This window comes from Taudactylus pleione, unplaced genomic scaffold (genome assembly GCF_031769625.1).
Source record: "Taudactylus pleione unplaced genomic scaffold, aTauple2 ptg000026l, whole genome shotgun sequence".
Taxonomy (NCBI): Eukaryota; Metazoa; Chordata; class Amphibia; order Anura; family Myobatrachidae; genus Taudactylus; species Taudactylus pleione.
This window is the reverse complement of record NW_028284428.1, coordinates 1957251-1980188: the sequence shown is the minus strand read 5'-3', so window position 1 is coordinate 1980188 and position 22938 is coordinate 1957251. Positions and strand designations below refer to the sequence as shown.

At 43.8% G+C, this 22938-nt stretch overlaps 1 protein-coding gene across 1 annotated transcript in view; it reads right to left on the bottom strand.

Annotated features, from left to right (window-relative positions):
* Nucleotides 1-22938, bottom strand: part of CLTRN (collectrin, amino acid transport regulator) — a 97306-nt gene that overhangs the window by 71112 nt on the left and 3256 nt on the right. Inside the window, exons 2-4 of the mRNA XM_088451576.1 lie at nt 6679-6753; nt 6069-6201; nt 5199-5257 (exon numbers count right to left, since the gene is read on the bottom strand). Coding sequence (XP_088307702.1) covers nt 5199-5257; nt 6069-6138 — 129 coding nt within the window. The 5' untranslated portion in view covers nt 6139-6201; nt 6679-6753. The remainder of the gene's footprint in view (nt 1-5198; nt 5258-6068; nt 6202-6678; nt 6754-22938) is intronic.

The window sequence follows — 22938 nt, the reverse complement described above, 5'->3', positions numbered from 1 at the left end:
GTCTAAGTCCCAATAGAGAGCTCACCGTAGGATCCTCATGCTTTGTTTGATCCATGAAAGCTATCTGTGGCAGCTTGCATAAGGAGTAGGAGTGAGCTGGGAAGAATACATGGCTCAGAGGTTGAGGAAATGAACTGTGACAAGGTTGGTAAGTTTTGAAAAAGGTGTGTCTTCTGGAGCTCCTAAAGCTTGGGAGACTGACTAGGCAAGAGAGTGGATTCGAGATGAGGGCAGCACAATGGGAAAAGAGGAGGTGACCAGGGTGAAAATGAGAAGTTTGTTAGAGAGAAAGCTGAGAGGGTGGGAGAGAGAGAGGACAAAGATGATGTTGGATATTTGGGAGGTATAGGTGTTTAGGGCTTTATATGTGAGGGTGATTAGTTTGAATTGGATTTTGAGGAGAATTGGGAGCCACTAAAGACGAGAAGCAGCATTATGGATAGATTGAAGTGGGCAAAGGTGAGTGTGAGGGAGGGACTCTGTAAGTTAGGCAACAGATATTGAACTTGGCATGAGATAATAATTATACTTGACATTAGATATGGCTAAGCTTTCTATAATTGGCAGCAGACATTGTTTAGCTTTGTATGTTAAACAACAAGTCTGTCTAAATATATAGCAGCTCTTAACTCTTGAACTTCATCTGTCATGACCTGTTCACAACTTTCTGGTCTCCTCCACTAGCTATTTACTGACTTGCAGCTGTACCAGGAAATTGTGCAGGCATCTGCAGTGAGCTGTGGTTCAACATATCGCAGGTAAGCTCTGTGAGGCAGTAATGGAAACTTGCAAGCAAGATTTACAACATTAGCTGCTGATAACTTTTTTAATACACCTCACCTCCAGTTACAAAAAAAATACAACTGGCATTTGTACAGTGGGTGGTTTGTAGAATGAGATCGGCATAATGAAGCTACCAAGGTAATAACTCCCAACGGAATCAGTATGATTCTAATCCCGACAGCGGCAGCCCGACAGAGGAGGAAATTCCGATCGTCCTTAAGGTAAGTATAACTAACCTAATTCTACCCCCTAACCCTAACCCTCATTTAGGGGTGCCTAACCCTAACCCCCCTCTAAGTGCCTAAACCTAACCCCCCCTTCCCCGCAGCCTAACCATAAGTCTCCCGGGGGGATGCTTAACCCTAACCTCCCCCTGGGGGTGCCTAACCCAAACCTCCCGGTGGGTTGCCTAACCCTAAGTCCCCCCCCGGGAGCCCCTAACCTAAGCCGCCCCCTCTGTGGCTGTCCGCGCCTGGCGCCCCGGCTTAGGTGTCGGGCTCCCGGCGTAGGTCTAATGACAGGCGTCAAGATTTCGACGCCTGTCATTTGTACCTTGCCAGGATTAAGCAGCCGGGAATCAGCGGTCGGCATTGCGACCGCCGGCTTCTCGACTGCTTCCCCTCCCAACTGTCCCAATTTCAGTGCCTCATCGTCTGGCCTATAAACATGTTTGCCCCATGGTGTAAAATTTTGAGGTATGTCTCATTCACCGATGCTCTGCTTGTAATGGCAGCGGTGTACAGGTACTGCTACTGGTGCACACACCAAATAGTAAGTGTTTTGTTTGGAGGGGAGCTTAAGACACAACCTAGCATTTTAATATTGGTAGGCACACCTCTGAGATGTAGCTATTGCTCCACCAGAACATGGCTATGTCATCATAGGTCTGTGGCCATGCCCCCTGCAATGATTCATGGAACTGAAATGTTAGGAAGTATGAGCAATACGGTATGTGCAAAAATGGATGGCAATCAGATGCTGAAATATGGCTGTCAGAGTTATGTGAAATTGAAACTGGTCACTATGTAGAGGGTTCATACATAAATTCTGCCCAATTCTGCCCAAGATCAATTTATTTCCTGTAAATAACATTGCTTTACAAGGGTGATTAAGTGCCTGATTCAGAGGTGCACGCTGTTTGCAATACCGATATTTACGCAGTTGGCTGATGTTGGTAGTACTGCGCATGTGTTAGGATCTACAGTTAAGCAGATCATATTGCTTGGAGTTCCAGCCTCTGTTACTACTGAGACACCACACTAATTACTGCCTTCTGTGTGCACTGTCAGGTGCACTAATTGACTCTCCTGTCTGGACACAGCCCAGGTGCACAGTAGTCTGTCAGTAACGGAGACTTGCTTTGATTGGACTCTGTCTCTGTTAAATTCCAGCAAGCCCAGTACTCCATGCCGGTGATAGAAGTTATTTCGTACTTCCGGTTCCTGTCTCCTGCATGTCAGTCGAGTTCCTGAAACAGTCTAGCTGTGTTTTGTTTGGGCCGTTTATTCCAGCCTGGCGGCTCCACCTGCATCTCATCCACACGTGCTGCTTGTACCATCTGGGTAGCACGCAGCGCTTCTTACCCCAGAAGCATCTGTCATCACCTGGTGACTTGTGTCAACCAGGCAGCACCAGTCGCAGTTTAGCCTTCCAGGTGCGCAATCTAACACACCGTCGCCAGTGTCATCCCGGCGACACTGGTAGTTACTCTGCGTTCCAGGTGCACAACCTAGCACACCATCGCCTGTGTCATCCCGGCGGCACTGGTAGCAGCTCTGCATTCCAGGTGCGCTATTAAGCACACCATCGCCAGTGTCATCCCGGCGGCACTGGTAGCAGCCTCCAGGCCTGCTCCAACAGCCCCAAGGCTGCTCCACATCACCAGTCCCTTGGACACGACTATAAAGGCCACAATCAGCCTCCAGGCCTGCTCCAACAGCCACAAGGCTGCTTCACATCACCAGTCCCTTGGCCACGACTATAAAGGCCACAACCAGCCCTCAAGGCTGCCGCTACAGTACACAGGCTGCATCGCATATTCTACACTTGGCCACAACTAGTTAACTGGCAGCAGTCCTCTGCAACTCTTGTCCGATTAACCACCCGATCCATAACAGCATGCATCCAAGTCACACTGCACATGCATCTCGATGGCTACCATTGGGATACACAGGGCAAATTTAGACGCAAGAGCGCTGGATTTCAGTCGGTGTTCCTGAGAGGTAACAGGGGTGGTTAGCCAGACCCGGGCGCGTCGCTGAGAGCGACTGCATCTTAAAACATAGCAGTACGGACACAGGTTGCCATATTCAGATGGAGAAATTGCACCTGCCATAGGTCAGATGCAAGTTTCAATGTTGCAACTGATTGTGCACCAATGGTGTATCTAACTATGCAACAAGACAAAATAGTGCCACTGCCAGTGGTCGTCTCAGTAGGCTCAGAATCGGTCATGACATTTGCATAAAAACAAAGACGTGGATGTGGCACAAGACGAATGCATGGCTACGGCTGCATGCACTTCAGAATCAAGCCCTAAGAGTTAAGGTGGCTGCTAATATGGTATTGTATTTACTTGCACGTGTCAAAGACTAGAAATATGGGACTGACTTTCACAGAAATATGGCATCATACACTTAGCATCATTTCTAACAAGCAAGAAACGCAAAAGTATGTAGATGTAGCATCTTCTATAACTTGGTAAAATCTTTTTTACTAGTTTGGCTTTGAATTGAATTCTAAAAATCAAATCACAGGTCACAGGTACCTCAAACGTAAAAGTAAATAACACACCTATTATCTCTTCCAAGTAAAATGTTTTATGATTGCATCTTCTATCATTAACACACTTCATGAATATGTAATCTCATATTTGAAGACTTCTCCTTGATACAAATTAAAAACTTGCAAAAACCCTAAATCAAAATTTCCATTGACAAGATATAAAATCAAGCAAAAATTAGCTACATATTTTTAGTGTAACATTAGAGAAAGTCAAAAGTTTAATAAAACCATTATATACTGTAGAAATCATAATCATTCTATAAAAATTGTAAGATACCGATGTCATGAATTAAATTCCTGACCAAGGTGCTATATGTGTGGAGTTTTATATGTTTTTCTCGTGTTTGCAAGGGTTTCATATGAGCAGACCCGACGACAGGGAGGGACACCTGTTCTGGGCCCTGAGGATCAGGGATAGAAAAAACGTGGCCGCAGCACCTATTAATACTTTCTAAACTGCTGTGCTACTGTATACTGGAATCCTTTTTCCCTGTTACAGCAGCAGTCTAGCCGAAGTCCTCCCCATTTTTCCTGGGTATGTATGTTTTTGCATATGCAATTATTGTATATAGAACAAATGTTTAAAAATCCAACAAATATTGTATATTGCAACATTACTTGTATGCATTCTATGTATTTTGTGTATCGTACCATCCTGTATATTCATCCTATGAATCACCCCTTTTAAAGATTTGTACCCCTGATGAAGCCCGTGAGGAGGAAACACGTAGGATGGGGTGCCACTTATAACGTCCATGTTTATGTTCATCCTTGGAATCCAAAAATCAAAGGGATAATCACCAGGCTATCTCTATACCTTCAACGACACCTCTTTTTATACATTTGATGTAAGCAATTGCTTTTTATGCTAATTTTTAACATTTAATCAAGAATAAAATTATTCTGATGTACTAATATTTGGCCATTGGCCGCACAGTTGGGTGATTTATTTGGTGAGAGGGTATGTTCACAGAACCAAATGAACATCTCACACACTGAATAAGAACCTTAGTGGCCACATCAGAAGAATTCTTCAATGCTAATATTTGTCAGCTCAAAGTTTTCAGTGGTATCTCCATTGTGGATTTTTTATTGGTAGTAAACTGTATAAAATCGTATAAAACAATCCATTTGTTACTACCCACTAAGTATTGTGTTGGGATATGTATATGTATATATATATATATATATATATATATATGCATTTCTCTTTCTGTAATAATTGTGTGTGCATGTGTGTGTGTGTGTGTGGACCCGGCATGTGTTTGGAGAGGGGGTCAAGGAGAGTGGGTTGGAGGCCCCAGAGGTATCAGTGTACCAGGCCCCAAGATTTCTGTTGCCGGGCCTGCATATGGGTACTATGGGTTTCTCCCACACTACTAAAACATACAGTACTAGTAGGCTAACAGGATTTTGACAAAATAAATCAACCCTAGTGTATGTGATAGGGAATATAGAATGTAAGCTCAACTGGGGCTGGGACTGATGTGATAGAGACATTCTCTGTAAAGCGCTGCGTAATATATGAGTGCGCTATATAAATATCTGTTAATAAATAAATAATTAATTTCAACACTGTACATGTACCATTAGTTGATATTTGAATGGAAAAAAACTCAGTATTTACTTACTGCCTTGTTCCCAAGAGCTTTTTTTATACTAAGTCGAACTTTGAAGGCTCCTGGTGCTCCTGCAAATTGATGCAAAAATCTGAATATCAGTAATAATGTACTGAATCTAAAATGTTACTTTAGGGTACATATTTTATTACATATATTTGGTCATTTAAAAATAAAAAACAGAAATAAAAGTGCAGACTTGTAAAAGATTATCCACCCCCTTCTGTGTTCAACAAACATAACTGGGATTTACTAATGATATTAGTCCAGTCAGAGCACATGAGATTTAAAAGATTATTTCTATCATGGTACAAATAACACCAATGAACTGTAATCCATAGCAACCAATCAGATATTATCTTCTGTTAGTCTGACTTGTACTAGGCAAACCAAATAGTTTATCTTGTTTGTGACATGTTATTAAATAATCATTTTAATGATGCTGTTAACTTGCTTACAGCTTTAAAAATTAGGTGCTTCCAATCAAAATGAATAAATATGTAATAATAAGGTCACTGCAAAAACAAAATTAAAAAATGAACACTCACACTTGTCATTGAAGTAACCATTAGTGGGTCAGAAGCCAATGAAGGCCCTTTTTAGAGAGCAGGACACAAACACTATATATACTTTCACTAGTGTATAGATTTAGAGCATGTATGCATTTCAATTGGTACATTAGTAATGAAAAATGATCTAATATATTACTATGTTCTGTATTTCTGCTACGTAGCTTTATACTAACATCGCTATATAATTTTATATTAGGCCTTTTGTGCATACGATTATTAAGCTAATACAGCATCTTATAGCATCTTAAAAAGATTAACAATTATCGGTGTACTTGTTCGCCCACGAGTACATCAATTGTGGAATTTTTACCTGGTTTGCAGAACTCTGTATATGCAATGCAGAGCAGAGGGAAAATAAGGAATAGTGCTTTTCCCAGCATCCTCGTAGAGTGAAAATCCCTCAGAAAACGGAACTCTCAGTCACGGAGAAGCAGTCTTAAAAACTATGCGTGGGAAAAGGGCTTAATTATTAATCTGTTGTTTTTGAGCCAAGTGATCTGCAAATGCCATGTTTTTCTAGCCATTTGTCATTTGATATAGACAGTAATTGCACAAAATGATTTGTGTTTCCTGGCCATTGCTTGTTACACCCATGCAGACAAACAATCATTAATTAATACAATTGATTGCACAAAAACTGTGAATGTAAGAACCTACACATATTTGAAAAATAATTGTATGGGTTTATACTTATTATATAATGTACTAGTAAATGGACCCAGCATCTGCAGGGTCACCTCAGCTGCCCCATGCTTTGACGATAGGTGAGTTGAGCATGTGCACACCACTGGTGATCTCATTTTGATCAGCTGAGCGAGATAACCTCATTTTGTTCATGCTCCAATTTTATATAGATTAAGAAACACAATTCTATTATTGCCATGGAGATAACTTGTCTCATAATTACAAACTTTTGGTACCTGGCCTCCAGGAGATCCTGTGATCCAGTCGTTCCGATGCATCAAAATCGAGCGAATCGTAGAGAAATCTTAATACTTTTTCAAAGAAAAGAGAAAAACACAGGCGTAACTAGAGTTGATGGTGCCCAGGGCAAAAAAATGGTGCCCCTTGAATACTGTTATTTATTTCTGGCTGAATTCTCATATTGGTAATCAAATAACTGGAAACACAAATTAAAGAAGTGTGAGGGCAAGGTAAAACATCAATATGACAGAGATGGGTACTACATCCATAAAACTATTCATCTCTATTATTTCCCTTCAAAATAAACTCCTAACTTGTGCTGTTGCTCATCTCTGCAGCAAGCCATTACTTGACTCTTCCCTACAATAACACATACATACTGTGGCAGTATCACCAGAGATGGCACTGGTGAGCAGCTGATTCTGTGTGGGGCAGGACAGATCCGCCCACACAGAGTAGAAAAGCATTGTGGGAACATGCCTAATTGCTGCCTTGTGGAGAGAGCTCAGGTGTGGACTGATAAGGAGGCAGACCAGTCAGGCTGCTGTTGGAAACAGTCTATGTGGGACTGTGGCAGCCAGAGTGCCCAGTGAAGCTGAGCAAGCCATTGGGGGCCAGGATGCCTGTGTCTGGACCTTGCAGGAGGCAAGGGAGGACCATAAATCTCTCAGACTGTGTGACATTGAAGCAGCTGGGCTGCAGGCTGAGGAAGCCAGAACCTACTGTATACTTGGAGGATACAGGGAAGGCACAGAGACTGTGAGAGACTTTATTGGCAGATTAGCTGCACCCTTATAGAGAGGGTTCAAGAAGTGAGTTAGACGCCCTAAATAGGGGCTAGGTTGTTTATTATTTTCTGTTTGTTTGCTGACTTTCCATTCTAGAAAGTAAAGCATCATTTATTTACTCATTAAGCACCTAAACACTGCACCAATTCACCCTCTGCCGAGCTAATTACCCCCGAGATATCACATATGGTGGAGAATGTGGGCATAAAGATTCTACGCAAGAAGATTCTACGCAAGAATACAAATGGAAATATGGATACTTATTGCACTGCATAATTGGACCCTCCTAGAAAGCCAAAAGGAGACTCATGGCACCTACATGGTGAAATGCTCGTCAAGGTGGTGAGTGAAGATAAGTTTGTCGTGAAGTGTTGTTTAAACAAAAAAATTGTCTGCAAGTGTACATTTTTTCCTTGGAAAGGAAGAGAAATAAGTGTTACTCAAGTTGCTGGAGAATTGTTTGCTTATGGGAGAGGCAAAGTTTGCCAGAAACAGAAGTACAGTATTCAAGTGTTTTGCAAAAGTGAAAAGTGTAAGTATATTGTCTGTGAAGAGAAATGTGCACTTCCTCAGCATTGGAAGGGTTAAAAGAAATTGTGTGGTTTATCCTGGTGAATTGCTCATGCTCATTAAGTCAAGGTGTGGTACTGAGGGAGCAGAGGTTCCTATTGAAAGGCTATTGAGACTGTTTGATATATGCTGGTAATTGTAGTGCCACATGAAGAAAAATGTTTTAGCTGTGTTGAAAATACTTTTGAAGGCACAATGGGATACAGTGAAAACAAAAACAAGTTGTTCCTGTGTATTTTGTGCCAAGAATCATGGGAAATAAAAAGGAAAATTCTAAGGGCAGAATTCTTGCTACAAAGTTTCATTCTCAATCTAGAGAGATGGAAAACCCCGGCTGGAGTTTACAGTCTTAATGTAAAGATGTCAGTGTGTATGGTTAGTGTATGGTGCAAGGTCCACTAGGAGAGGACTATGTCAGCATGGAAAAAGTTGACTCTCTGTGTGAAGTTTGGCATGAAACACTATTGCGACCAGATAAGTGACTTGGAGGACAAGTCTACAATAGAGAAGCTTTTGCACGCGCAAATTGAAAAGACATTACAGAGTGAATTGTCGTCTTTGAAAATAGCATTGGTGCAAGAAGAAGAAAAAAGACTTGAAGTACTTAAAAAGACAGACCTCAAATTAGCGGTTATGTCTGAACGCCTTGAGGAGGCTAAAATGTTCCAATGTGTTACAAAGTATGAGAATGACGTGCTCCTAGCAAAGAATGATGTATTAGAGCAAGATATTGTTAAAGTGCAGCAAAAGTGTGTGGTACTTCAGTAGGCAGTAGAAGATTTGAAAGAATGTGTCCAGAGACATCAGAGTGAAGTAGAGCGCACGCAAGGAAAGTGGTGGATCTGACTCTGGTGTTAAAAGAAAAAGACTCTTTAATTGTGTCCACTCAAGTAAAGCTTATAGATTGTGAATTGGAGAAAAATTCTTGGCGGAAAAGTTTTGTGACGTAAAAGAGAGGTATCTCCAGATGCTGCAGACTCGTGCTCAGTGGGAAACTGACCGTGAAGGAAAAGAGATGGAGATGGTCCATCTTAAAGTCAGCTGTAAGGAGCAAGTACAAACTCTCCAATCCAATTTAGCTGCAGCTAGAGAAATTTCAGAATGTCTGACGGAAAGAAATGTATTCCTGGAGGAAAGTCTGCATAAAGCCGCCAAGCAAAGTGAATCTGTGGAGAGAGAGCTTAACCTTGCCCATGGCAGGGGTTGGAAGTTGCAAGAACAAAGTGAGAACCTTGAGAAGTGTCTGCTAAGTACACAGGACCAGTTGCAAAGATTCCAAGTGGAGAGGAATACCAAAGAAATGGAGTTGCAATGTGAGTTAAACATGGCAGAGTCTGAAATAATTGTACAAAAGTTGAGAGTTGCTGAATTTGAAGTCGTGGAGCGCAATCTACTGCAATCCGAGAGCAAGTAGGAAAGTGCTATGGTGGAAATTGCCCATCTGGAAGAGCAGCTGTCTGCGTCTCAGAAAACATTCTACATGGTAGTGGGAAAATTAGAGGAAAATAAGTTAAATAACATTCTGAAGTTGGATTCTGGACCTAAAATGGCGTCCGATGTTTTTGCTGAACCCAGTGTGGCAGAAGTACCTAACCACAAGCAGCAATTGGTTCAAACTGATCCTGAAAAGGCAGCGCGTAGAGTGATATGCTTCCGGTACAGAGTGTCTTGTGTGATGAGCAGCGGACAAACAGTGAATTGCGGGAACTAAGAAAGATGTTCCAGAATGATGTCTTTCAGCAGCAATGTGATCATAGAGATGTCCTCATTAACGATACCGGTGTACAAGAAGGGACAGAAGTATCGGAGTTGGGAAATTCCCTAAAGGTCCGTCTTGGAAAAGTGGATGAGATTCCTTGCAGTGACTTTCAGCTTACAGTAATAGCTGAGGGTGTGAAGTCCTCCCAAAGGGACACAGGTCCAGGTTGCAAAACCATGTCTGAAATTGGTGATAAAGAAATAACTTATACAGATGGTGATCGCATAACCCGTGAGGCAAAGGTATAAGATATACAGAAGTCTACAGGTATGTTGATGGCTTCCAAAGATGAGACTCTGATGTCACTATATGAACACAATGATGTGAATGTGCCCAAGTCATGCATTTTTGCAGTGGGAAACAGAACCTTACAGGCAGTTAATGGTAACAGTCTTGTGAAGAGTAATTCTCGTGTATATGAAGTAATGCCGTCATGCAACCAGGATAAAACTTGCAATACAGCTGAATTTATCTGTGAGGAAGTGGAGTGGTCTCAAATTACAAAGCTTGAAGCAACATGTCCAGCTAAAGTGAATTGGAAAATAAAGACCTCTGTGGAAAGTGAACTTCAACCTGTGCTGGTAGAACATGTGGAAGTTCATTATATTTTCAAGGCTCAAAAATTGGGAGCACAAGAAAATCCAAGAGATCTATGCCTTAGTGAAGTGGCAGATAGCTATCAAAGCCGTGAGGTAAATTATGTGGATCAATGGAGTAAATATTCAAGTATCCTATGTGGACACGGGAGTCCGGAATCTAAGGGTGACAGTGCCAGTACGTTGTCTGTTGACATAAAGCCAAGGTCAAGAATTTGTGATGCTGATGACTCTTGGGCTACTGATAGCTCCTTTTCTTTCAAAGGGCCATCAGTGAAGTATGCCAGTAGCCAATACAGGGCTTTAAGGCTGAAGATTAAAGATGTGACAAGTAGAAGTTGGCCAAAAGATGTGCCTTTAATAGGTTTAAGTGGCAAGAGTAAAGATGAAGTATGTCGCTTTGGAAAAAGTTACTTCAAGTTCTTAGAGCCTGTTGCAGTACCCAAGGGTGAGCCTCAAGTTCTGCATAAAGAAAGCAAGTACCACCATTGGTACCATAAAGTTAGAAAAAAAGTAAGGAGAAAAATTACCTCCGGAACTTGGAGGATGCGACCCCCAGAAATGACCAGAGTCTGGATAATCTTGGATCCGGTGGATGCTTCTGAGAATAATGAAGAGGGACTTCGCAATGAGAATGCCTCGTCCCATGTAGCTGAACCCAGGGGTTTCAAGCTGGGGAGGGGGATATGTGGCAGTATCACCAGAGATGGCACTGGTGAGCAGCTGATTCTGTGTGGGGCAGGACAGATCCACCCACACAGAGTAGAAAAGCATTGTGGGAAGATGCCTAATTGCTGCCTTGTGGAGAGAGCTCAGGTGTGGGCTGATAAGGAGGCAGACCAGTCAGGCTGCTGTTGGAAACAGTGGGATTGTGGCAGCCAGAGAGCTCAGTGAAGCTGAGCAAGCCATTGGGGGGCCAGGAGGCCTATGTCTGGACCTTGCAGGAGGCAAGGGGGGACCATAAATCTCTAAGACTGTGTGACATTGAAGCAGCTGGGCTGCAAGCTGAGGAAGCCAGGACCTACTGTATACCTGGAGGATACAGGGAAGGCACAGAGACTGTGAGAGACTTTATTGGCAGATTAGCTGCACCCTTATAGAGAGGGTTCAAGAAGTGAGTTGGATGCCCAAAATAGGGGCTAGGTTGTTTATTATTTTCTGTTTGTTTCCTGACTTTCCATGCTGGAAAGTAAAGCATCATTTATTTACTTGAAAGCTGTGTGTGTACCCTCATTAAGCACCTAAACACTGCACCAATCCACCCTCTGCCGAGCTAATTACCCCCAAAATATCACAATACATATAAAACTGAAGTTGCATAAACAGTGGGTAAAGTTTTAAAGTATAAGTGAACATTCAGGGGCCTGGGGGATGCCTAGATCCTAAGAATATTTAGAGATTTTGATGTGTGAAAATAATTTTAGATTTTTTTTTTTTTAACACTCATGTCCAGTGCCGCTGCTCATGTCACCAGTTGAGACTCAAATGTTAGGCCATTTAAAAGAAAAAGAGGTATCTGCTTTTATTAGTCTTTCACCAAGTAGTAGGTGACACGGAGGGGGTGTTTGTAGTTAACATTGTTCTGCTGCTTACTATCTGGGACCAGGGAATAAATTATAGATGCACCCAATGATGTTACTACCTTCATGGATGAAACACATTTCCAGGAGTGTGCCAATCAGATGTGATAAGGAGACTGGGCACCATTCTTACATAGGTGTGTCACTCTCAGAAGGCTGCCCAATTAGAGAGAGCAGTAAAAGGCACATAAACCTGACACCGGATTAGGAGGTGCTCCAGGTGAAGCACAGTGCTGCTGTTGCAGTTCTATACTGTAATGCAGCAGCAAGGTTCCCAGAGGTCCTTTCACATGCAATTTAGTTGCAGAGATTTAAAGGAAGAAGAAAACCTTTTTTTTTTCTGAAATCCAGGGTTTTCTTAAATTTCCTGCTGCGCATGTGCACAGCAATGAACCTGGGAGTAATTGTAAACGGGTCTACCATTTCTGGACCTATTTATTGACCTCTTTTGGTCTGCCCCATTTGACATCCTAAACCAGTGTTGGTTAACCTTGACACTCCAGCTGTTATGGAACTACATAACCCAGCATGCACTGCTAGGGTTTTGCTATTAGGGCATGCTAAAACTGTGGCAGGGCATGCTGGGATATATAGTTCCACAACAGCTGGAGTGTCAAGGTTAGCCAACACTGTCCTAAACCAATGATGAACAAGGGAGAGGTCACTGTGTCATGCCACCATGACCAATCGGGAGTCTGACTTACCGTATATACTCGAGTATAAGCCGAGTTTTTCAGCACAAAAAATGTGCTGAAAAAGTCCCCCTCGGCTTATACTCGAGTCAAGTGTAGCGCTGACCGGACGGAGTTCGGTCAGCGCTACACACTGCCAAACACATAGCCGCCGGAGCCGGCAGCTATGTGTTTGCTGTAATCAGCAGCCGCTGAGAGTCTGGCAGACTCTCAGCGGCTGCTGCTGCTCCCACTGCGGGAGCCATCTTCCGGCTCCCGCAGTGGGTGATGGGAGACACGTCGTCATGACGACGTCTCTCCCATGCAAAGCGGCCGGAGGAGCGGACAGCGGCGGGACCAGGAGCGGACAGCGGCGGGACCATGAGCGGGAGTTTCAGGTAAGTGTTTATTTTTTTTTTTATTGCTATCACGTCTCTCTCTACTAGGGGGGGGGACTACAGGGGGCACTACCAGGGGGCGATGACTGCAGGGGGCACTACCAGGGGGCGATGACTACAGGGGGCACTACCAGGGGGCGATGACTACAGGGGGCACTACCAGGGGGCATTATCAGGGGGCGATTACTACAGGGGGCATTAAAGGGGGGAATACCACTGGGGGAACTACCAGGGGGGATTACTACAGGGGGCACTACCAGGGGGGATTACTACAGGGGGCACTAAAAGGCGGGATTACTACTGGGGGTACTACCAGGGGGGGATTACTACTGGGGGCACTACCAGCTGTTGCCATTTCCCACACTAGGCTTATACTCGAGTCAGTAAGTTTTCCCAGTTTTTTGGGGTAAAAGTAGGTACCTCGGCTTATATTCAGGTCGACTTATACTCGAGTATATACGGTAATCTGCAGCCCAGGAGTAATTGTCCCATACAAGCCATGACCCCGTGCCAGCGCTCCCCGTGTCAACACCCAGGGCACTTGCCCTGCTTTCCCTATCCTTGTTACGCCACTAGACATAATGAAGGACCAAGAACAGTCAAAGCTTTTGTATCAGTCACTTTGATGGCATACAAATTTGAGTGTTGAAAATTGTAGCATAAGATTAGGAATATATGAAATGTATCACTTGCAAATAACTCTTTTGAACAAAACTTTAAAGAGGAATTCAATTACCTGCAGGGTTTACTACGTGGCTAATTACCCGGCGCCGCATGAGAAACTGCTATTCAGTAGCATTTTCCTTGCATGGTAAATTAGGGGTTAAGGTTCGGAAACCCACTGATGCCGTGTAAATTGCGGAATCAATGGGTTTTCCAGTGTATTAAACCCCCATTGGTGTCTTTTTGTGTCCTATCTTTTATGCATATTTTAATATGGTTTAATTTGTATGAAAATACTTTATCCTAAACATTTGTATCCAGCAATTAAGTTAATTAACAATTAATGTGCTTCCCCTGTTTAAAGCAAGAACTCTCTCTCTGACCTCACTTGCCTGAAAAAGCAGACAGTGCTGTGTGAAACGCGTTGAAATGGGAGGGAGAAGCGATTTAAACTTTGGATCTTATTTTTCAACTCATTTCTATTTGGCATAATTTTTGTAATTAAAGTCTTTTTACCAGATGTTAAGTTAACTGAACAATCATTTGTGTCATCTTTAAAGTAATTTAATTCCCTACTATTTTCTTATTATATGTATAAATCACCTGGAGAGTGTGCCACATTATTCGGAGGAGCCACAAGGTGGATGCCCATTACATTGGTCAAAGCATTGAGATAGGATCACTGGTAAAGTGGTCTGTGGCAGGTACATTTGTCCCAGATTCCTGTCTTTTGTGTTTTAAACCCCCAGGAGAAAGTCTGCAGTGTAACAGGCTTGAGTTTCGGCTTTTTGAAAAGCCGGTTTGGGACCTGGGGGTTGTGGGTGAGAGGAGAGGGAGGGCTCCACCCACGGCCACTCCAGGTTTTGGTTCTCTTAGCCTGGTAACAGGCTTGATTGGGTTCCCACCTGAGAGTGGCCAATATAAGCCTAGTGTGTTGAGGGCTGATTGTCTCACCTGGGAGAGCAGACAGGGAGTTTGCTCAGAGACACTTGGAAAACCTATCTGTGAGTACTGTGCTGTGCTTTGTTGCTGGCAAGGGCATTAGGCCCTGCCAGGTTCTGGTAGTGAGGGAACTACCTGTGAAGTTAGTGCCCCGACAGGGCTAGGATTTACGTTTATGTTTTCTTTGTGTTATTTCTGACATTGTACTATAAAGACTGGCGCCGAACAGCTTGTACTGGCATCCAGACTGGTGTGCTGCTTCCCTGCTGCTGTGAGAGGGACCCCCTAACCTAACTGTGTCACAGCATGAAATTCACTTAATATAGAGCAGAGTAGGCTGCTAGGCCATTTAGGTTGCAAGGGTGTTTAGTTTCTGAAGTGTTTATTTTTCAAGTGTATTGAGCATTTTAAATCAAAATTAGCGTTATACCAGCGTTAAACCAAAGGAAACCAAATGGAAAGCAAACTACAAGCCAGCAAAAACACACATGGACTACACTCATGCTATACAGTGAGTAAACAAAATCATCAAAACTAACTCCTGCAGTCTGTATAACCTGCACTCTCTACACTGATCTCCCTGCTTTGGACACTGCAAAACCTTTCTCCTCAGATGCAGCTTCTTGCATTGAAATTTCTGTCTCCGAGAAACATCTGAATGCACATAATAAACAATATCATTTGATTTAGATACACATGATTGCCCTGTCTAAATGTACTTCTTACCAGTGTATTATTTACTACTCTTCATTTGACTATTATTTCTCCTACACTATTTACCTACTCTCTTCCACTACCTCACTGCCGTAATACACTGCCTGTCTGCCTCCCCTCTAATTAGCTGCATCCTCTGCTGTGCTTGCCTATTTGCTCACTTGTCATCCTTTACTCTCCCTCAACCCTGTGTCTGCCACCATGCCTCCTCGCCCCTGCCCCATACCAACCATCTCCACTGGCTTACACCTTCCCCTTAGATGTAGCCCACACCCCCTCATGCACAACCCAGACAATCTCATCCACATATCCCCCGTCCCCTCCCTCCCATTTTCCTGTGCCCTCTGGAATACCAGATATGTCTGCAATAAACTGCCCGCTATCCACGACCTCTTTATTTCCCACTCTTTAAATCTTCTCGCTATCACTGAAATCTGGCTCTCCTCCTCTGACACCGCCTCCCCTGCTGCGCTCTCCTATGGGGGCCTCTCCTTCACCCTCTCTGTCAGACCTGACAACCACCAAGGTGGCAGAGTTGGCATCCTCTTATTCCCCAACTGCACCTTTTGCATTATTCCACCTGAGCCCTGCCTTTCTTTCCCCACCTTTGAGGTCCACTCTATCCATCTCTTCTACCCCATTCATCTCCATGTTGCAGTCATCTACCGTCCCCCAGGCTCCCCCACCCAATTCCTTGACAACTTTGCCGCCTGGCTTCCCCTCTTCCTCTGCTGACCTCTCCTCTATAATCCTTGGTGACTTTGACATCACAAATCCTGCATCCACCAATCTTCTTGCCCTCTCCTCCTCCTTTGGACTTTCTAAATGGACCTCCGCTGCTACCCACTGTCTTGGCCACACCTCGTCTTCACCCATCTGTGTGCTCTCTCTGACTTCTCCAACTCTCCCTTCCCCCTCTCTGACCACCATCTACTCTCCTTCACTCTCTCAAGTCCTCCACTACTCCCCTCACCCAAAGCCACCATCACCAGACGCAATCTTGAGACTCTCGACTCTGCTGTCCTGTCTTCCTTACTTGATACTCTCCTTTCTCCTCTATCAACCATGGCCTGCCTAACCAGGTGGCCTCCTTCTACAACATCACCCTCACTTCTGCTCTTGACTCCGTTGCCCCCTCCTCCTCTGTCCCCCCGTCAGTCCAAACCCCAGCCCTGGCTCTCCAAACTGACCCGGTCTCTCCAAAAATACTTGCGCACAGCCGAGCGCCTCTGGAGAAAGTCTCGCTCTCTGACGGACTTCCTTCACATCAAGTTTGTCCTCTCCTCCTACAGCTCTGCCCTTTCCCTCGCCAAGCAATCCTTCTTCCAGTTGCTCATCTCCTATCAGTCCTCTAATCCCCGCCACCTCTTTGGTACTTTCAACAATCTCCTCCACCCCCCACCCTTTCCATCCTCCCTCACTGCATTTGACATTGCCTCCTTCTCTTTCAAAATTGAGGCAATTCGTCACAGTATATCCTCCAATCTCCCTGATGCAACCCCACCTCCCGGCCACCTGATCCTGTGCTCCTTCAGCCCCACCACGGATGATGAGGTCCACTCCCTCATCTTGTCCTCTCCCCCTTCCACCTTGACCCCCTCCCTTCTCACCTTCTACACTCCCTCTCCTCCACCGGCATCTTTCCCTCATCATTCAAACATGCTCTTGTCACACCTCTTGTTAAAAAAAACAACCTCGACCCGTCCTCACCTGCCAATTAATGGCCCATCTCTCGTCTCCCTTTTGCCTCCAAACTACTTGAGCGGCTTGTCTACAGCCGCATCACCAGCTATCTCTCTGACAACTCCATCCTTGATCCTCTCCAATCTGGCTTTCGCCAACGTCACTCCACTGAAACTGCCCTGGTAAAAGTCACCAATGACCTGCTTGCAGCCAAATCCAGGGGCCACTTCTCTCTGCTCATCCTCCTGGACCTCTCTGCAGCCTTCGACACCATGGATCATACTCTCCTCCTCTGCACCCTACAGACCTTTGGCATCTCTAACACCGTCCATGCCTGGTTCACTTCTTACCTCACCAACCCCTCCTTTTCTGTGTCTGCCTCTGGCTCCACCTCCCCCCCTTCCCATTGGTGTCCCGCAGGGGTCTGTCCTGGGCCCACCGCTCCTCTCCCTGTACACTTCTAAACTAGGAGAACTCATCAGCTCCTTTGTTCTCTAATACCACCTCTATTTCGATGACACGCAACTATACCTCTCCTCTCCTGAACTCTCCCCTTCTGTCTTCTCTCAGGTAACCAGTTGCCTCTCCGCCATCTCTTCCTGGATGTCCGAGCGCTCTCTGAAGCTCAACATGGACAAAACCGAACTCATCATCTTTCCCCCTAATAGAGTCTCCACTTCAACCAATCTTGCTATCACTGTTGACAACACAATCATCTCCCCTGTCCCCCAACTTCACTGCTTGGGTGTCACCCTTGACTCCACCCTCTCTTTCACACCCCACATTCAATCTCTGGCTCAATCCTGTCGGTTCCAGCTACGCAACATCGCTTGTATTAGGCCTTTCCTCTCCCAGAATGCTACCAAACTGATTATTCATTAACTAATAATTTCTCGGCTTGACTACTGCAACCGTCCCCTTACTGGCCTCCCACGTTGCCATCTTGCTCCCCTCCAGTCTGTTCTCAATGCTGGAGCTAGACTTATCTTCCTCTCCCGCCATTCCACTTCTGCTGCTCCCCTCTGCCAAAACCTGCACTTGCTCCCATTTCCCTACAGAATCCTCTTCAAACTCCTCACCATCACATACAAGGCCCTCTATAACTCTATGGCTCCCTACATCTCAAACCTCATCTCCTTACATACTCCCTCCCGCTCACTCCTGTCTGCCAATGACTGTTACCTCTCCTCCACCCTGGTTACTTCATCTCATGCTCGTATCCAAGATTTTGCTTGTGCAGCCCCCCTTCTCTGGAATGAGCTCCCTCGCTGGAATACTCTCCCCGACCTTGCAAAGCTTCAAACGTGCACTGAAAACCCACCTGTTCATCAAAGCATACCCTTTCACCACATAACCGTCACCAAGTCTCTGTCCCTCCTGCCTCAGCCATCTCTACCTCGCCTACTTCCTGCACTCAGATCCCCCTCTACACACTCATGCCTCATGTCATCTGTCCGTCTTCCCGCTCCCCTAGATTGTAAGCTCCTAGGAGCAGGGTCCTCCTCCCCACTGTCTCACAGCCTTCTTCTCTAGCACTTCTATGACAACATTCAACTTCCCAGCTGTATTGTGTATGGAGAATTGTGTTGCTAATTGTTACTTGTGCTCTGTTTATAAGTTGGTTACTGTATTGTAATGTAATTCTGTAATTCTTTCCTGTATGTATGGTGCTGTGGACCTCTTGTGGCACCCTATAAATAAAATTTTATAATAATAATCTGTATTCTCTCCTTCACTTACTAAATACTGTATATATACAGAGGTGGATGCAGAGTGAATGGCTCGCCTGTTTTTGCACTGCGCATTTTCCTGAGCTGAGCTTATGCATCTACAGACGATTCACAGTCGTACACATCTCAGTTGCACCTACACTTGTGTCTAAATGGTCTAACTGGATGGTAATAGGGCATTCACACCTAGTATAGAGAGGGCGTGTCAACAGAATTGCGAGTTATACAGAGTTAGTGCAGCTTAATAATAATGATGGCTTTATAAGAGTAGAGAAAGGGGCAGTCTCTTAGGTTCACACCACACAATTCTGCATGCAGACGAATATCCGCATTTAGATCCTGTCACTGCACTATTGTTTTGTAGACTCGTAACAGGACCCTTGGAGATAACTTTGTTGGTAGGAGAGTATATGGAGCTTGTGGCCTTGATTACGTCTTTACGCATAGGTACCAAAGCTACAATAGTACAGTATGTATGGAATATAGTAAATGCACCACTAAGGATATAGTGATATCCAGGGTAGAGACAAAGCACAGATATAGTCTGCAGATGTACTGAATGGATAGCCGAAAAGCATGATGAACACAGTCTTTGATTAGTGCAGGTCTCAGAGAGGTAGGCTAGAGATGATATGAAACAAAGTGATTGTAGTACTTGTGGCAGCCTGTAGATGGTGTAGGAATGTAGACTATAGTATACCACCAGCTGAGCGCCTGACACTGCATACTACATGAAAGTGTACAGAGCCCTATAGGCAGATAAGGGTGCCTGACTGTTGTTTTAGGCACATCCGAGTAGCCAGGCAGCATCCCCTGCCTCCTTCCCAGCCATAGCTATGCATTGGCAAGTTTATAATCACAGTAAAAATGCATATAACCAGAAAGAAAACAAAGTGTAGTAACTACTTCTTTTTCTCTGCTTCATTACTAAGGACAAGACACTAAAGCAAATTGTATATTTCCTTGCGTATTAGGGATATATCATATATGGCACAACTAGGCAGTGTCCATCTTTTGTGGAGTTGCTTTTTCCTTGCTGCACGGGCCGAAGGTGATTGACAGCTCAACTGGGCGGGTGTATGTAAATGCCCGCCCAGTTGTGATGTCAGTCACGATGAATCGGGCAGTCTGTATGCAGAACATATGTTCTGCACAGTCTGCAAATTAGTCCATCTGCAGATATATCGGTCAGTGTGAACCCACTTTTACACTTGTGTTTTTAACCATTTGTTTTACTTGCAAACTTCACATTCGTTATTAGACTTCAATGTACAGTATCTTACTGTATCTAATTCAGCAGGTATAAAATAACTTTCCATAGCTGGCAGTAGCAACTGTGGCAAAAGTTTTAACCTTTAGAGAGAATCCTAAAACAATTATGACTTTTAAAGGTTTTCAGCCTTCATTATGACTACTGTGCCCGGACTCTCTATTGCTATATGGGTAACTAGAGAGCATTTGTAAATGTGACATCACAGCAAAAATCGATTACACATCTTGAAGTTCCACTTCACAACCAGTTAATTAGCAACCAGGAATTTGATGAGTATATTATTCTTTATAGGTGATAAATTAAAATTTTTGGACAGTGTGGTTACATAATACCCATTGTCACCAAATATTAACTAGCAGCTGCAAACTGAACCATTAATGTAACAGGATATAATTATTAATTTTTAAAAAGAAGTCACCATCTAAAACAGTAACGGATTAATAATATTAGTATGTTGAAGGTGTGCTTACACTTTCTCCAGAGCAAGTGAGATTTTCATGGTAATTAATGTATGCTCGCCAAGACAAAGTAGACAATGCAAGAATTCTACTACTGCTGAAAGTATTAAAATAATATTTTCCTCATTTTCAAAGGCACTGCACAGAAACCTGACATCACCAGCTTGGGTGGGGCAGCACTCCCTAAATTCCCAATTTTTTCCTGTGCTACTGAACATCAGAAGATAGGAGGCAGTGTAATGTTTACTTTTTTTTCAGTCAAAGGCCCGTATTCAATTAGGTGCAAAAAGTCAGTTTCTGCGGAAAGTATCGCCAGTGACGTCATTTCGCCAGACGAAAACTTATCCCCATATTCAGTTCCAAAGACTTCTCGCCGGTGCGGGAAGTCAATGCATTGGAATAGGTGAAAAAGATTCGCCTATGAAAGCTGTTGAAAAAAATAGCAGAATTGCGGTTCTGGGGTGCAAACTTGCGGAAACCACCCTGCACCCTTGGGACAGTCGCCCGATGCTATACTGTGTAAAAAAATTTAAAAAAAATACTTAAGAACACCCCAAAAAAGTGCTTTCATTTTGGGTGCGAAAAAAAAACAAAGTTGTGGGACAAACTTAAAAACTAGCAAAATAGACCTGAGGCATACTAGGTCCCCAAGTATGCCCCAGGTGGTTTTAAGAATGCAGGTGTTTGCGGCAGGTGGATTTTTTTTACCTTTTTTAAAACTTCAGTTTAGCAACTTCAAAATATGCTAGCACCCATTTTCATGAACCCCAAATTTGCTGGGACTATTTATTTCTGCAAAAAAAAAAATGCTAAATGCTATTCTTCACCACTGCTGCAAAGATGCTAATTAGCAGCTATTAATAGCATTTAAGTACCCCAAATACCTTCAGCAGACCTATTCAGGGGTATCTATAGTGATCCCCAATGTCAGTGCATCTTTTGGGAGGTGTCAGGCTGATTTCCCCAAATCTGACAGGAATTTTCCCCACGTCCCGTTTTCACCGATTTCTAATTGAATATGGGGATAAGCGGGGACGAGCGCGATTCTTTTTCGCATGGAAAACCAGCAATGTCGGCGAAAAGTCCGTCATGCGAAAAGTACGAGACTTTTTGTGTCTAATTGAATACGGGCCTTAGGGGTATATTTACTAAAGTGAGATTTTGCCCGTAGCAATCAATCAGATTCTAGCTATTATCTTCTAGAAGGTGCAAGTTAAATGTTTAGTAGAATCTGATTGGTTGCTATGGGCAACATCTCCATTTCTAAAAAACTCTCACTTTAGTAAATATACTACTTATAGCTTTTCAGGGAACAAATTCTAGGTTGTCCTTTACTTTCACTTTCTTTATTATTACCTTGGTCCTGTACTCTTAACTGTCATTACTATCAGGTTGTCAGACTATACACCTCTTCATAAACCTATTTCACATGCTTATTTTTATTTATCTTGGAGGTTAAGTCCAGGAGCCAAATGCAGGTTGATGATGTGATTTGTGACATCAGGTCCTGTACAGTGCGGTTAGATGATTTGTGACAGAGGTGGGGGAACATGACGATTTAATTCGCTGTGCAATGCTCCTGCATGCTCACATCACAAGAAAGAGAAGTGGGATCTTGTAAGACTCCCCAAAATTCAGGAAGTATGACCTGCATACACCTCAACATACCTGATCTTTATTTATACAATGCTTTTCTCCTAATAGCACTAATACAGTGGGGTAAATTTACTAAGATTCGAGTTTAGTCGAGAAAACAATCTCAGGTGAGTTTAGGCATGTTTTTCATCTCGGGTGAGTTTGGGAGAGAGTTCTTTAATCTCGCTCGTAAAACTCGGGTGAGATCACAAACTCGAATCTTCTCACCATCGGGCAATTTCTGAAGTAGTTTTCATGAAAAAGATGCAGTTTGCTAATTTACTAAGATTCAAGATTTCAATCTCGGGCGATATTAGAGCAAACTCGCAGAGAAATTGAAGTTTTAAACACTCACCCTCCTAAGCTGTGAGTTTGCCAGAAACATACACAGATCAGTGTGATTTGTGTATGTTTCTGCATGTGTAGTTAAAGTAGTGTTTTTATTCAAAATAAATGATGTAGGGTCCCTCCCCTAAAAGCCATAACCAACCCTGGACTGGTCAGCCAGTCCTGGTTTCAAAAATTACGGGGAACAAAACGAGTAGGGTTCCACCGTAGTTTAGGAACCAGAACCTGGCTGCAGGGCCAATGCTGGTTTTAAATATAGGGGGAAAAATATGCGTAAGGATCCCCCTATATTTAAAACCAGCACCGGACCCAAACCGACCAGGGTGTAATGCCACAGCCAGGAAACCCTATTACCGGGTCTCCATGGCCAAAAATTCTCACCGCAAGCCAGTCATCTCAGGGGAGGTTGGGACCCCCCAAAAAAGGGGTCCCCACTCTCTCGAAACCC